Here is a 17,367-nt window from a genome sequence, read left to right on the forward strand (position 1 = left end):
GAAGGTGTCTGGCTAACTTTGGAGGTTAGTTCATCAGCACTAAAGTTTGGCTAAGTTATGACTATTTTTTTTTGGTAAAAGGGATTCTATGTGTTAAAACATGGAAAAATGCTGACAAATGCAAAAAAGGCTACAATGTTAGCATTGTATAAATTTATGTAGGAAGCAGAATTTGTGAAAAAATTCACATAAATATTTGGATTATGTAGAAAAAAAATTCAACCTTGGTAATTACATACAAGTGTAGAAAAATGAAAGCATATAAAGACCATATGACCTCTCCAATCTGCCCATGAATGTCATCTACTATCCCTTCCTCTCCCTTAGAGATCTTAAGGCAGATATTCAGCACTATTTAGCTGGCTGGGAACAGCTCCAGGCCAGCTAAATAGCACATAGCCAGCTATCCACGATATTTAGCGGGGAATAGATGATCAGGTATGCTCCCCCAGTGGAGGTGAACCAGCGCAGTCTGTATCCAAATTTCAAATTAAAGAGATCCCCACATGCTGCCTGCCAATGACCCGGAAGCCTCTGTGTGACTTCCTGTTTCTCTGACTGGGCAGAAGATGGTAGAGGGGAGGCTTTCGGATCAGTGACAGGCAGCATGTGGGAATCACTGCCGCTGCTGGGGACCTATACAACTTGAAAAGAACACAGGACCTCCAGCACAGTAGCCAGAACTTTCAAGGTAGAACCATAGAACCATAGAAACATGATGGCAGATAAAGGCCAAATGACCCATCTCGTCTGCCCATCCGCAGTAACCATTATCTCTTTCTCTCTCCAAGAGATCCAACATGCCTATCCCAGGCCCTCTTGAATTCAGACACAGTCTCTGGCTATACCACCTCTTCTGGGAGACTGTTCCATGCATCTACCACCCTTTCAGTGAAAAAGTATTTCCATAGATTACTCTGGTGCTTATCGCCTCTTAACTTCATCCTATGCAGAGTTTCCTTTCAAATGAAAGAAACTCGACTCAAGCGCATTTACATTACATAGGTATTTAAATGTCTCTATCATAGCTCCCCCCTCCCACCTTTCCTCCAAAGTATACAGATTGAGATCTTTAAGTCTGTCCCCATACACCTTATGATGAAGACCATGTATCATTTTAGTAGCCTTCCTCTGGTTTGACTCCATCCTTTTTATTTTTATTTTTTGAAGGTGCAGCCTCCAGAATTGTACACAATATTCTAAATGAGGTCTCACCAAAGTCTTATACAGGGGCATCAATACCTCCTTTTTCCTACTGACCATACCTCTCCCTTTGCAAGTTAGCATCCTTCTAGCTTTCACCATCGCCTTCTCAACCTGTTTGGCCACCTTAAAATCATCACATACAATCACACCCAAGTCCCGCTCTTCTGTCGTGCACATAAGTTCTTCACTCTCTAAACTACCGTTCCCTCAGGTTTTTGCAGCCTAAATGCATGACCTTGCATTTCTTAGCATTAAATTTTAGCTGCCAAATTTCAGACCATTCTTCAAGCTTTGCCAGGTATTTCTTCATGTTATTCACACCACCCTGGGTGTCTACTCTATTGCAAATTTTGGTATCATCCGCAAAGAGGCAAATCGTACCTGGCAGCCCTCAGCAATGTCATTTATAAAAATGTTCTAAACAACAGGCCAAAGAACAGAACCTTGAGGCACACCACTGGTAAAATCCCTTTCCTCAGAGCAATCTCTATTGATCATTACCCTCTATTGCCTTCCATTCATCCAGTTCTTGACCCAGCCCGTCACTTTGGGACCCATCCCGAGGACACTCAGTTTATTTATTAGACATCTGTGTGGAACACTGTCAAAGGCTTTGCTAAAATCTAAATATACCACATCTAGCACACTCCCTCTATCCAATTCTCTGGTAACCCAGTCAAAGAAATTGATCAGCTTTGTATGACAAGACCTACCTCTAGTGAATCCGTGTTGCCTCCAGTTCTGTAATCCACCGGATTCCAGAAACTTCACTATTCTCTGTTTTAAAAATGTTTCCATTACCACAGAAGTCAGATTTACCAGCCTGTAATTCCCTACTTCTTCCTTACTTCCACTTTTGTGGAGAAGTACCGCATCCACCCTTCTCCAGTCCTTCGGTACCACTTGTCTGCTAAATGGAGTTCTCTGGGAGATTATAGGGTGTAATAAGAGAAGAGCGATACTGAGGAGCTGCAGAGCGAATACACTTGAACTTCAGTAAGAGGAATTTGAATTGTATGCAGAGACAGACAGGGAACCAGTGACGTGACCTGAAGAGAGGAGTAATGTGCTTATAAGGACCTTAGCGGAATACAAGGCACACAGCAGCATTTTGAACAGATTGTAGGATATTCAATGTCAGCCCACTGTCATTTGAATTTTGGGTGGAAGGGATATAGGCCTAGATTCACTAAACTCACCGATTTGGATCGTTGTTGGGTGATTCTTGGCCAAAGCTCTCCGAGTGACCGATTCACTGCAGATTCTTCATGCAAATGATCTGATCAGACGCACGCCCACAAGCAATCCCATGGATGGCTGTAGAGCGATCGAGATGCATGCGCGTATTATCCTTGTTGGTTGTAGATGTGATTTGCACATGTGCTTGCTCTTCGCACAAGTGAGGTCAAAATTAAGGGAGAGGGGTGGCTGTAGTTTACTTGCTGGCCCTATGAGTGGACATTTTAAAAGGAATCATTTCAATAAGTGCTGCCAGATTATGGAACAGAACACACTTTGTGCAGCCAGATTATGGAACAGAACATGCTTTAAACCCGCGGGTTAAAACCACGGGCTGCACTGCGCTTTTTGCAGAATAAAAAAGGAGTTTGTATGCATATGTACAGTTTTATTTTTATTTTATTTTGATGGTTGTTTTGTAACCTCGATACTGGGATTTCAGTGCGACAGAGAGCAGGAGAGTCGGCAAGGACAGTAAGTGACTGGTCCTCAGCAGTTGCTTCATTTTGGATCGCAAGCCCAATTGGTGTTTTTTCTTCTGCAGAAGGTTAATGAATCGGGTCGGGGTCGGGAAATGATTGCAAACTGGTCGGGACACGATCGGTGAGTTTTGTAAATCCAGCCCAAAATCCTTTCAGCACCCTGGAAAGTTCAGTTGTATAAGGGATTAGACTCCAGTACATCCAAAGTACTGCACTCAGTGGAGTTGTGGAGAATGTTTGATGGAGTTTTGTCTTTGGGAGGTGATGCACTTTTCTCTGTCTTGCACCTTCCATGAGGGTGCTATTTTTAAGAGGGAATTTAGATTTTTGTAGACCAGGGTATTACATGATTTTGTGCTTTACACCGTACTAAAGATATTTTGAAAAAGTATATCTGGCTAAAGTGAAGAAAAGAGGAGTGGCTGCCCAAAGGCGATAAACAATGATATGATACCAGGATCAAGGACATATCCAGTGACACAGAAAGGATACACAACATTACAGGAGACTAAATCAACTAAATCACCATATGAATATCAATTAATTAATTAAGATTGTAAACAGAGATGTAGATATATTTTAAAGCACTATACTAAGATTCTTTCCAGGGGATCCCCTGATAAAGAGGATAGTGAAACGAGTCCTCATTGAGATTGTGGAAGACACAAGTTTAGTGCCATTTAAATGCTCCTGCCATTTAGAGTTTATTCAATGTATTTTTTTCAGGTTGTTTTTTTTTTAAACTTATGATTAACTTGACCCTGTTTAAGTGGTGCAAGGACAGCAGGCATCTATGATTAAGGGGTGTCTGAGGTCTTTATTCTCTGTATTTAAATTGTGTTTGCAATATTAATTAATTAATTCAACGAAGTGTATCTATGGATGTTTGATCTGTTGGATAAAGTTTTTCCTGTTTTTGAAGTATCACAGAAAGGAAGGAAACAGCAGAAAATGTATTTGTGTTTATTGAAAGTGGAGCTGTGTCTAGTCAATATTCAGCCCAAGGCATTTAACATTTTTTTTTTGTTATAAAGCTCTGATTGCCATGGACAGAATTAGACCCATATCCAGGCACTGGCATTGAATATTCAGGGTCAACTGAGACAACAGTGGACTTCAGAGTTGATGTGGATCCTGGCTGATATTCCATACCTACGATCCCCCTTCTAACCTCCCCCCCAACATGGTAATAACCCCATACCAACCCTCCAGGTGAGCTCCTAACCCTCTTCCCTTGATGTGGCAAGACCCTCCCTCCAGTAGTTTCACAAGACTGCTGCGAGTGGTCATCATGGCAGCCATTTCTAGAGCCAACCATTAGGGGGTGTACTCCTGCCTTCATCACCCCCACTGGATCACCAGGGACTTTAGGTATGCCTGAGAGGTCTATCATGAGTGGGGAGAAGTGAGTATGGATCTGGAGGAGGGGACTGGGAAGGGTGTCTGGGAAGGGGTAGGGGGCTGAATGTTTCTCGGGTGGAGGGAGGGATGGGGTTCAAAAAGGGGGCTGTGTGCTTCCAGAAATGTGGGACAGAGGGAGCGGGTAACAAATTTAGGGGTCAAAAGGTGCAAGTTGCTTGTCAAGAAAGTACAAAATCTTTATTTACCACAGATCTCACAAGAAAGACAGCAGTACTTCGTAGTTGCCTATAGATGGTAGCATTCACTTAGAATAAGCAGCTTTTTCTAAGTGGATGCTGCAGCTGCTTGTTCTAAGACTAAGTGAATGCTGCCATCTGTATGTGACTGCAAAGTACTGCTTGAATTCTTCAGAGATTTTTATGCGCTTAGTTTTATCTCGTTTGCCCCTGATGCAGCCCTTTGGATGAAATGCGGCCCATGTTGGGCTTTTTATTGTGAGATCTCCAGTGGTGAATAAATATCTTGTGCCTTCATGACATGTGAGAGTGTGGCACAGTGCTTAGAGCTACAGCCTTAGCACCCTGAGGTTGTGGGTTCAAACCCTGCACTGATCCTTGTGACCCTGCGCAAGTCACTTAATCCTCCACTCCACTGCCCTTGTGACCACTGGGACAGACAGGGAAAATGCTTGAAGTACCTCTATGTAAACCGCTTTGAGTGTGGTTGTAAAATTACAAAAAGATGGTATACAAGTCCCAATCCCTTTCCTTTCAACCCCTTTTGCAGTCTGGTACCACTGGTACCTCTGTTTCCTACTCCTAGTGGGGCCTCACCAATGACCTGTACAGGGGCATCAGAACCTGCTTTCTTCTGCTGGTTATGCCTCTCTCTCTGTACAGCTCAGCATCCTTGTCACACTATTTCATCATCTTCAGATCCTCAGACACTATCACCCCAAGGTCCCTCGCCCCATCTGTGCATATCGGCCTCTCACCTTGTAGCACATTTGGCTCCATCAGATTTCTACTCCTCTAATGCATCACTCTGCATTTCTTTGTATTAAATTTTAGTTGCCAAACATTAAACCATCCTTCTAACTTTTGCAGATCCTTTTTCATGTTTTCCTTTCCACTCCCTCTGGGGTGTTCACTCTGTTACAAATCTTGGTATCATCCAGAAAAAGGCAAACCTTACCTTCTGATCCTTTGACAATTTTGTTCACAAACATATTGAACATAATTGGCTCCAGCACCAATCCATTAACCATCAACCTCTAGCATCTGTCTGTCAACCAGTTTCTTATCTAACTTCAGCTTATCAAGTTTATTCAAGAGCCTCCTATGAGGAATATCAAAGGCTTTGCCGAAATCTAAGTAAATTACATCTAGCGCACATCATCGATCCAATTCTCTGGTCACCCAAAGAATTCAATCAGATTTCTTTGGCACAATTTTCCTTTAGTAAAACCATCTTGTAACCCACTATCCTTTCCTTCAGCAATGTTGAAGTGAGGCTTACTGGCCTGAGGTTTTCTGCTTCATCTCTGTGGCCCCTTTTGTGAAAAGGACCCACATCTGCTCTTCTGCACTCCCACAGAAACATGTGTCGAGTCATCATCCACAATTGTTTAATAGAGTGTCTCCTCTGCTGTGTTTTGTTGGCTTTTGTTTTATGGAAACTTTTGGCTTCTGTTTTTGATTGATTTATAAAATAGGCACCAAGAATCAGCCTCAATTGTATATAAATTCTCACATACAAATTTACACCTGCTCTAAGATGAAAATGAGGTTGTTTTCTCAAACTTTATAAAATACACGTGTATGTCACTACTTTGTATCTGAACTGCACAAAAGACACCCCTAAAACAACTTACACATAAAGCAGGCATAAGTACACGAGATCTTTTTCAAGCATACACATTTATACATGTGTCCAGAGCCATTCAATTTATATACACAAAAAAGGAGAAAACAATGACCCTACATGCAAAAGAAAACACAATAGAAACAAGCAGGGCCAAGAGGATGACTCTTCGTCCTGGGTGCAGTGTCCAAAACTGAGGTTTATTATATCATATAGAACCCAACACAGTACCATGTTTCAGCAAAAAAAAAAAAAAAATCTTTCCTCATAGATACAAGGTCAGACACAATGACCTGATTCTATAAATCTTGCTCTCTTAACTTTTTGTGGGGACCCTTGAAAAAGCATGATGGTGCAAAACATGTCGGGTCAACCTCTCCCGGGTCATATCAGCTGTTAAGATAGGTGGCTATGAAAGGAGTCTTTAAAAATATAAATATTTATTTATGAAATAAAAGGTATAAAAAGGTATAAAAAGAAAAATAATTATTAAAAATGATGAAGGTCCACATAATTCTTCATGCTATAAGATTATAACAGCGGTGGGGCTGAGGCCAAAATATAGTTATAAAGAAAAATATATTTGGAGTGTTTTGAAGATTGGCTGATTCTATAAATCAGTAGGCACCATTAAAAATATCACCTACCACATGTCAATCAAATTAAGGTTTTGTGGACTCCTGCGAAGCTATCAAGGATAGCTGTATTAAAAGGGAAGTTATGCTGGACATGCATGGGAGATTTGGGAACTTTGGAATACATGTTATTTAAGTGTCCTTTTGTAACTACATTCTGGAGTAAAGTATGGTCAGCGTTTTCATCTATACTCTCCTTATCAGAACCTTTAACTTATCAAATAATCATATTGGGAGAATTTGGTCTAACATCTAGAGCTCTTTTTACTAAGCTGCGTTAAGGCATTAACATGCGAAATAGCGTGCGCTATAATGCTGCACGCGCTAGACGCTAACACCAGCATTGAGCTGGCGTTAGTTCTAACTGCGCGCTAAAATCCTGTGTGCGCTAAAAACGCTAGCATACCTTAGTAAAAGGAGCCCCTAGTATTGATAGTTATAAAGCACAACTACTGAAGAATTTATTGATGATATCTGTTAAAACAATTTTATATAACTGGAAAGGCTTTTCTACATAAAACTATAATATCTGGTGGAATTTGCTGTGCTTATATAGTAAATATGAGAAAATTTATGCTATAAAGAGTGGCAATTTGAGGAAATTTAAGAAAATATGGGAATGCTTATTAAACTTTAGTGAGTAAAAGTGGATATTATGTTTGATGCTATCTTTAGTATTGTGTGACATCTTAGGACTATTATGTAAGGTAATGGGTTTTTTTGTTACATTATTATATTGTGTTTATTGTGTTTAAGTATTTTAAAGAGTCAATAAAAATATATATGAAAAAAAAAAAAAAAATTACGGCACCATTTATAGAATCACGTCCAGTGGCTCCTAAATGAATATATCTACCTGAGACCACTTGTTTTTGATATTTATAAAAGACTGATTTGACCCTATATATTTTCTGATTTTTTTACTTTGCTGTGCTAGATTTTGAAGTTTTTTGCTCCTTTTTTTTTTTGCTATTTGTAACCTGGATATGACAAGTACCGGATCAAAATATAGCCATCCATCTTTTTAGATTTGGACATCCCTTCTCCTTCTCTAGTCCCCCCAAACCACACGCAGACCAAATCCCCTTGTCATATGGACACACTACAGTGCTAGATGTCCATATCCTGTCTTTGTAAAATTGGGATTTGGACACACATGTAATGCGGGCATCTAAATGCCAGTTTTTGGATTTCCAAAACAACAATAGAGCTTCTAAAATAATCGCCATGATATCATAATAGAAAAATTTAAACCATGTTAAGGTTTCAGGAGCAATATCATTGTTTTAGATCTTAAACTAAAATCTGCATTTCCTTTTTAGATCATGCCATCACAGACTTTCCCAGTACTGAAGTGGGGTTAGAACTTTAAAGGGAAATTCTATAATCTAGGTGTACAAACATATAGAATACTAGCACTTATATGCAGAAGTGTACACTCACCTTCAAAAGTGCCAGCAGGATGCCTAAGCGCTGTTCTGTAATGGCTTACATAAGTGAGACAGCACATAGCTACAAGGGGACATATGCATGGCCAAGGCAAGGCAAAGTCTCCTAGTTACACGTATAACTTACAGAATACTGTAAGTTATGTGCATCCTTGCCACATTCATGTGCCCACATTTATGCAGCGGCATTCTGGACCATCATTTATATGCCAGTCAAGGACCTAGCTTATCTAATTTGTGGCATTGGAAAGTCTGACTATATTTCACCTTGGCTAAAAAAACTTCATTGGCTGCCTGTGAAGTTTTGTATAATCTTTAAGGTCATCCATCAGGGCATCCTTTCGTACCTGAAACAGACAATGGCACTTTACCAACCACTCAGAAATTTGTGGACAATAAACAATAATTACATTCAGAGAAACAGATACATAAAGCAAACGGTTGCATGTCATCAATAACATCCTCATTAAGTCTCACTGGGCAATCAATAAAATGCTTCTACAAACAAGGTAGTCTTTAGTGTCTTCTTGAATTTTTGAAAATCAAAGAGAGCTTTCAATGGTCCAGTTAAGTTATTCTATAGTGTCACCCCTGCCAAAGAAAGAGCATTTTTTCTTATGCTTTCATAATGCAGCTTTGAAAAATCTGTTAATCTTAAGTTTTGTTGCCTGTTTGTATAGAATTACTGTACATGTCCGTATTTTATGAATGTATTTTGTAAACCACCTAGGAATAGGTGGTTAAGAATTTTTTTAAAATAAATACTAGGTTTTGCTAGTATTCTAGAACAGGACCTGGGGACCAGGTTCTACTATAGAACAGGCTTTTACCATTTGTCTTCAGGATGCCTAAATGGAGGTACCCAGTTGTAGAACTGTTCCTTTAATGGGCTAAATGGAGAAAGCAAAATCAACAAAGAGAGGCACTGGAGATGTCACCTCCAACCTGTGGACACTGAGCCTTTATTTGCAGTTTGTATCAAAGTTTCATAACAAGTCTTAAAACATGTAAGGTTCCAAAAAACAAACAACGAAGTCCCGACTAGGATCCGAGTTTCGGCGATCCCATCGCCTTCCTCAGGGGACAATTTCGTACTTGCAAAGCTCTGTAAACTGTGCGTGCAAGTACGAAAATGTCCCCTGAGGAAGACGATGGTATCGCCAAAACTCGGATCCTAGTTGGGACTTCATTGTTTGTTTTTTGGAACCTTACTTGTTTTAAGACTTGTTATAAAACTTTAATACAAACTGCAAATAAAGGCTGTATCCACAGATTGGACGTGACATCTCCAGTGCCTCTCTTTGTTAATTTTACTTTGCCTCAAGGCCTGGTACCTTCTTTTCCTTTCCCCCTAAATGGAGAAAGAAAATGATAACGTAATTCAACTGTAATCAGGTCATGAATAGAAATGCTGTTATGTTATCATTGAAATATTCTTAATATATTCTGTTTTGTTAAAAAAAAGCATATACTGTGGTACCTCGGTTTACAAGTGCACCAGTTTGCGAGTGTTTTGCAAGATGAGCAAAACATTCGCAAACTTGGTGCCTCGTAAACAGAGCTTGCCTCGCTGTACGAGCACCCCCCCTCCCCCGCGATCCGGCATCCCCCCCAGTGATCTGGCATCCCCCCTCCACCGCAATCCTACTTGCCCCCCCCGAGCAGTCAATGACACCCTTTGCCCGACTTGGCACCAGTGCCGGTGCACGAAGATCCTCCCTGTTCTGGCGCGGCCTGGGCTGGGCAGTGCATCGGAGATCCTCCTTCTTCTGGTCTGGGCTGGGCTGGACTGGCTTTGAGCATTTGCGCATGCTCAAAGCCTTCTGGTCTTGCTCTCTCAGAGATTGAGAGCGAGACCAGAAGGCTTTGAGCATGCGCAAATGCTCAAAGCCAGTCCAGCCCAGCCCAGACCAGAAGAAGGAGGATCTCCGACGCACCACCCAGCCCAGGCCGCGCCTGCGGAAACTTGCTTTGATATACGAGCAATTTGGTTTACGAGCATGCTTCTGGAACGAATTATGCTCGTAAACCAAGGTTCCACTGTACTAACTTTTATATGATTCAGAGTGGGTGGAAGTGTGTGGTGCAGTGGTTAGAGCTACAGCCTTGGCACCCTGAGGTTGTGGGTTCAAATCCCACACTGCTCCTTGTGACCCTGGGCAAATCATTTAATCCCCATTGTCCCAGTACATTAGTTAGAGTGGGAGCCCACCAAGACCATTAGGGAAAAATGCTTGAATACCTGAATAATTTTTAATCCACATAGAATTGTAGGATATGCAGAATATAAATTATTATTATTATTTTAATTTATAAGGCATACAGCTGATGAATTTGAAGATATGGAGTGAAGGTATCGCATCACAAGTTTCAGAATGTCAGACAGACTCTCTCTTTCTCTCTCTCCTCCCCCCCCCCCCTCAGGATATGTTCCTTGCCATTAGCAGCAAAATTAAATCGAAGCTACACGAAAGATCAGTCTTTGCCACCAAGATTTAAACAACAGACTACCTACATTTTATGTGCTTGTATTTTTGACCCAAATCTGATGCATTTCATGAATTTTGATGACTGAAAGAGTGTTCACAGGAACCGTGCCATAGAATGGCCAATGCCTTGGAGGGTAACTCAGTTTCCATATCTCTACGGTTTGACAACACGCTGCTTTCCAGTTCTGAAAACTTCTCTGGAGAAAGAACATGTGATCTCAGTGTGTGGACCTCCATAACAGAAGATGCTTGTTGCCTTTACTGAGGTTGCAGCTTGCTAGAATTTATCACAGGGGACTGTTCTCATGTAGTGTGCACAGATTATTATTTCTAGACTTTTTGAACAAATAAACTAGGACTGCATTTGAATTAATATTTGTAATCATGATCAATCACCCATTGAAGGTATTTATTTATTTATTTTTCACTGAACAAGCTACTTTACCCTTCATTGCCCCATGTACAAAATAAGTACCTGTATATAATATGTAAATTGCTTGATTGTAACCATAGAAAGGCAGTATATCAAATCCCATCACCTTTACCCTCCTTCCAAAGTTTTCCCTCTGGCCTGTCCTACCTTCTCTGACATCACTTCCTGTTTCTGCATGGGTGAGTCAGGTCAAAGGGAAAGCTTCAAACCAGGTTGCAAGCAGAGAACCAACAGAAGACCATCTTTAAGACAGACTAGCAAGTGAGGGTGAAGTTGAATTACGGATGGAGACAAAGATGCTGGATTATGCTAAAAACAGAGAATGGGAGTGTAAGAGAGCAGAAGAGATGTTTGGAGACAGGAGACAGTGCAATGAACTCACAGCCCAAAAATAAACATAAAATTGTTTAAGCTGTGTGAGCATATCCAGGAAATATCGGCACAACTGAAAATTGTTTCTTCTTTGTCTAATTTAAATAGACTCTTACTTGTATGTTCAAGCTCAAAGACATGTCCTTGTCTTATATCACTGTTATGTTTTTTATGGAACATATTAAGTAAAAATGTCTGGAAGGTAAACAGGATATATTGTTACAATATGAAAAGAAGTATTGCAAAATCCTTTCTACACATTTTAATGGTTCTCTCTTGAATAAAGGATGAATGAACTTGCCCTATTCTGTTCTATTATGAGGAACTGTGTGTGTTTCTGTTAAGCCTCTGGAAGTAGAAGGCAGGGTTTCCTAATTTTCATCCACAAGTTCTATAATTATTATTAAGAGTGTGTTCTCCAGACCTGCTAGCAGCAACTCTTGCTTCATGAAGGCATCCAAATATACACAATGAACCACTGCAAATAAAAAAGCACTGACCAGCAGTTTTTCTTCTGAAGACAATAGAAATTATAAACATTTTCCCCCATAAAAAATATAAAAGTTTCAAGAAAAGTTCAAAAGTAATATCAGCTGTCTAAGCACTCGGTGAGGTGTCAACTTAACAGGTTCCAGATGCAGGTCAATTTAGCACTGTATTCTCTCCATTTTCTTCCTCATTCTTCATCAATTTTTCATATTTCCTCTTAAAAAATCCAAACTACAAAGAGCAAAGTAATTGGTTAACAGACATTGAATAGGCTGTGTTACTTTTACTTTCTGCAAATGATTGTGTTTCTTGGGATATAGAGTTAGATCTGAAGTTTGCTCAGTCCTACATATCATAGATAATCGTATGTGTATTTAATTTGGTATTACCACTTGCAAACAACAGTTTCAACTGATTCCAAGTCTTAAACTAACATACGAGGGGGTGCTGAAAAGTTCTCAGGCCAGCCAAGACGAGAATGACATGGATATGGCTCAATCAATGATGTGAAACAATGTCAAAACATAGAATTTCATTTCTACAAATTAGCACTTTTCACCTACAGTGGCACAATAGCGCTCAAAATTTAGGAAGTTGGTTGGTTGGGCTGAGAACATTTCAGCACACCCTCATATATATAAATTATCCATTACAGATCAAACTTTCCATATGGACCACCCTATTTACTAAGGTGGTTTAGATATTAATGTAGCAATTAATATGGTTATTTACACATTAACATCTAATGAATTTCTAATTGCAGGATAATTAGCCCTGCCTATTTGGTTCCCTGCACTGGTAAGTTCTGTATTGTGTTTATTGAAGTAATTTATGATCATGGGCTTTACGGATCACTCCCTCATCATGTTAGATCAGGAGCTTAAACCCAGTCCTTGGGACATCCAGCCAGTCAGGTCTTAAAAAAATCTACAACGAATAGGCATGAGATCAATTTTCATGCACTTGCCTCAACTGTATGCAGATCTATCTCTTGCATATTCATTTTATGGGAGACATACATGGTGCTGGTTTTCATTTGATTTAAGTAGACTCTGCCGTGTTCGCAGTGAATAAACACACAGGTTTGTTAGTGTGCCTGAGGACTGAAAATTTCTATGGAAGTGTACAGGTACCCTCTCACAAGTTTTGTAATAGTGCTTATGAAGGATGGAAAAAAACTAAAAAAATTTTAAAAGCAATTTAAAGTGCTTTCTTTTTAAAGATGCTTTTAATTGATCAATTATATTTTAGTAATTAACCTAATCTTGTTTTTTACATTTATTTCCCCAATCCCCTTTTGTGTTTACCTTAAATGTTTCTCACATTTTCTATATCGATTGTATTTCTCCCCCTCTTCCTATTCGTGTTTAGGGGACTTTCGGTCCGTTTTTACCTAGTATGTAATTGTTGTCAGTCTTGTAGTTTTTATTATAGAAATGTATGTTTTACTTGTTAAATTTTTGTTTAAATGTTAATTTTAAATCTTGTTCAACGCTTTGTAGTTTCAAAAAAGCGTTTAATCAAAAATCTGAATAAACAATAAACAATTTTTGTATTTTGACTCATAGGGACCAAGTTTCTCTATATGAACTCTGCGTTTAGGTTTCCCTTGGACAGAGACGAAACATGGCCCATGTTAGAACCCCACAAAACTTGAGAATTTAAGGTAAGTTTTTTGAATTTTGTGATTTTTCACAGCAAATATGCAATGATTGGTTGGGGAGACTTCAATTTGAGATATTCATCTCATAGAGTCTCCGGGTCTCTGAGCTTAAGCTAACACATTGATATGTTGATTTATTATGAAGTTTTTGTTTCATGACTTGTTCATTGTGAGTATACAGAAAACCTGACTGGCTAGGTGGGTTAAGAACCATTAGGCTTCTTTTACTAAGGTGCGCTAGTGTTTTTAGCACGCGCTGAAGATTAGAGTGTGCTAACCCCCGCGCTATGCGGGAAATACTAACGCCAGCTCTATGTAGGCGTTAGCATGTTGCGTGACCGGCAATGTAGCGTGCACTAAGCACGTGCTAAAACCGCTAGCGCAGCTTAGTAAAAGGAGCCCATTGTGTTAGATCAAGTAATTTTAGGCCGCCTTCCTATTTATGGCGTTCCTCTTCTACTTTTGTTGCATTGTGATGCTGTTACATAACAAATTGGAAAATGACAGACACAAACTGGAAAATGATAAACACAAATTGAAAAACAGGCTTGGTCAAGGTCTCTTAGACTTATTATCATCTTAAATATGGATATCATTACTGATAATGCATTTGACATCTTTTGTGCAACCAAATCTTAAACTGATATGTGTTATTGTGCAGAAAGAACATGGAGACAGTCAGGTTCTAATGTAGACAATGATGTTTTACATTGGAAGATTATAAATATGAAATGGAAAATATTAGGAATAAATATCTGTACTGATATAGTATTATTTTTCATTGGGGATAGGAAATTTTTGTTTGTCCTTGTTTGTATTAAATGTTTAGCGACTAAAGGTCTCAGAATAATATGCATGTGCTCTATCCCTATTATAACAGGGATGATTAACGATGTTGTCTTGATATGTCTATGTTATACGTGATAATCGGAGGGAAACAAGATTCTATGTATGTCATATGGAAACAAAATGAAAATACAAGAGGAACTGGAGAACAATAATCAAAAAATATGTATCTAAATTCTCCAGTATAAGCGCTGGAAAAAACTCATAGCTTACACCCTTATTTATGTGCTGTGTATTCAGTACTGATAAACATATATATATTTATTGGGGAAATGCCTCAGAAGCTGCGGGCAATCAATGCTCCGGAGCTATGGAAGAGAGCCTAAATAGATTTCAGATAATGACAGTCTTTCATTGCTTGCATCCTGTCATGTTGAGATCCGAAAGCTAAAGCTAAGTGATGCTTGCATTTTTTGAATGATAATTATTTATTTATCCTATTTAAATTACTCTAACGAGGTTTTTGCCTATGATAGAATTTTATTGAGGGGAGCTAATGAGCTATTTACGCTCCCTTCCATAGCTTCCATTGATTGACCGCAGCTTCTGAGGCATTTCCCCAATAAATATATATATATGTTTATCAGTACTGAATACACAGTACATAAATAAGGGTGTAAGCTATGAGTTTTTTCCAGCGCTTATACTGGAGAATTTAGATACATATTTTGTCATATGGAAACCGCATAGTTTTATGTGGTATATAAATTGCTATATAAATAAATAAATATTTCCAATCAGAGATTAGCATGGCATTGAACTGTCCATGAGAATAGTTCTCTACCACAGGCTAGTGAGTCCCACAACTTGGTGTCACTATTATCTAACAACCTTGTACAACAGGGGTGTCCAACCTTTTGGCTTCACTGGGCCGCACTGGCTGAAAAAAATGTTTCTGCGGCCGTACAAATGTGCAAACGCTGCAGCAAGACACAGGAGGGAGCCGGCAAGACGGTAAACACCCGGGGGCAGCAGAGGAAAACACTGCATAACCCTCGACCAGGGCAGCACAAAATACTTCATGGGGCTGCATGCGGCCCTAGGGCCGCAGGTTGGACACCCCTGTTATTCAAGAAAGTCTGGAACTGTTGCGTCAACAACATTCCCATCCCTGGTTTGCCTGAGAAGCAGAAGCCAGGCTCAGGAATCCAAACCAGTTCCCTCTGCGTGCCAGCATGCATCACTGTCACTGTGCTATTAGCTTGGCGATATGTTTTTGAACACATGCAAACAGTTATGCACTTACCTTCCACAAGAGAGCAATCAGTGCAGCCAGCAAAAGCAGCCCAGCTATGACACTTCCAATCAGAATACCTATAGGCACCTCTGATTTTCCATCAGGTTTTAATATTGCAAGTGGAATCTGCAAAAGCACAAACCTTCCATTAAGCCTGCATAGGAAATATGCACCATGGAATACATTTGCTCAAGCAGCCAATCAGTATGGACCTGTACATGGGTTATTTGGTAAGAAACAATTACATTTAGGCCTCTATGCTATAAATGGCACTTTAAGTTAGGCACCGGTAATTTAAGTAGCAAAGCCATTTGAAAGTGATTTTTAAAATTATTTAAAAACAAAAATGTAGGCACCTAGAGATACCTACAAAACTGGATTCTAGATTGAGTTTACAGGAGCGTCTTAGAATGCCTAAGGTCAAAATAGGTGTAGCAAACACTGGAAATGACCTTAGGCGCCTCCATAGATACGATTCACGTCAAACATATGTGCCAGAAATATAGGCCTCAAAAACACTGGCCTACGTTTGAGGTAACTGCGATTCTACATATGGCTCCATTCTGTGATCGACATGCGATCAACAGCCATTTTTATAAGTGGCCGCCAATACGGGCACTATTTGTAGAATCTGACCCTCGATGACCAAGAAACAAATGTAATAAGCTATCATGTGCAGTGTTCTAATGGAAACATTTACTCCCAACATAGTAAATGAATGGCATGCAAATTACTGAACTGTTAAAAAGTGTGTACCAACAAAAAAACAACCACACAGCTGTAGTAACATATTCATTATTTAGGTCATCAGATAAAAGGTGCCTACCTTCCTGTCAATCATGAGTACTGAGCGACTAATGCTAATAGGAACAAAGACAAAAGCCCATTAAAAAAATCTTAGGTGGCCTAGTGGAGCCACGGACTACCAGAACCCCAACTCTAAACCCACAAGCATTCCTTGGTTTTTCGGTTGGCTTGGAACTCCCCCCACCACCACCACCAACACCAACAACAACAACCTCCTCTCTGGACTTGAGATGCAAGAGAAGTGCTCACTCACTGTTGATTTCAGTGCTGCCATTTTGTAAAATGGCAGCATATGACCCCTAGTGGTGCATTGATGCAAAACTAGGGGTCTTATTACTAATAGAGAGAGAGAGAGAGAGAGAGAGAAATAGACTCTCTGCCAAGGGTAATCTGGTCCAGGGTACCTTTGGCTCAGATACTACAGATTGGGGCACATCTAACTTAGGCATGACTAGGCATCTTGCACAGGGGCATCCTCAAATAAAAAGCCTCCTTTGTTACAGTACTCTCTCCTTCCCTTGTCCACCCTAGAAAGACCAATAATATTTATCTGGTCCTAGAAACATGTTCAGTAATATCCTCTTCATATTATTGCTATCATTCAAAATTGCAGCATTAGACTCCTAACTATACATTGAAACACACAACTAGGGGTCTAGCTGCAAAATAAGGGAAGCATCTCCTTATTTGTGCTTTCTGCCATTTTGGAAGATGGCAATGAGATAAGAATGATGCTAATGGCTGCCTCCCTAAGGCCTGGTAAATATTAATGGTCCATAGGGGGAAGATTTCCTCA

The 17,367-nt window shown here is 39.8% G+C and overlaps 1 protein-coding gene and 1 long non-coding RNA gene across 4 annotated transcripts in view; one reads left to right on the forward strand and one right to left on the reverse strand.

The window, feature by feature from the left end:
• Positions 1 to 11,375, forward strand: part of LOC117354288 — a 48,890-nt gene extending 37,515 nt beyond the window's left edge. The window contains exons 2-3 of the long non-coding RNA XR_004538169.1: positions 3,962 to 4,139; positions 10,660 to 11,375. This is a non-coding gene — a long non-coding RNA (uncharacterized LOC117354288). The remainder of the gene's footprint in view (positions 1 to 3,961; positions 4,140 to 10,659) is intronic.
• Positions 11,376 to 11,518: 143 nt separating this feature from the next.
• The window catches only part of ITGA2 (integrin subunit alpha 2), a 145,272-nt gene continuing 139,423 nt past the window's right edge, over positions 11,519 to 17,367 (reverse strand). For all 3 annotated transcript variants that reach the window (XM_033931502.1, XM_033931512.1, XM_033931519.1), the window contains 2 exons: positions 15,774 to 15,890; positions 11,519 to 12,249 (listed from right to left, as the gene is read on the reverse strand). In XM_033931502.1, coding sequence (XP_033787393.1) covers positions 12,172 to 12,249; positions 15,774 to 15,890 — 195 coding nt within the window. In that variant the 3' untranslated portion in view covers positions 11,519 to 12,171. The remainder of the gene's footprint in view (positions 12,250 to 15,773; positions 15,891 to 17,367) is intronic.

The sequence above is a fragment of the Geotrypetes seraphini genome, chromosome 1, assembly GCF_902459505.1.
Source record: "Geotrypetes seraphini chromosome 1, aGeoSer1.1, whole genome shotgun sequence".
Lineage (NCBI taxonomy): Eukaryota > Metazoa > Chordata > Amphibia > Gymnophiona > Dermophiidae > Geotrypetes > Geotrypetes seraphini.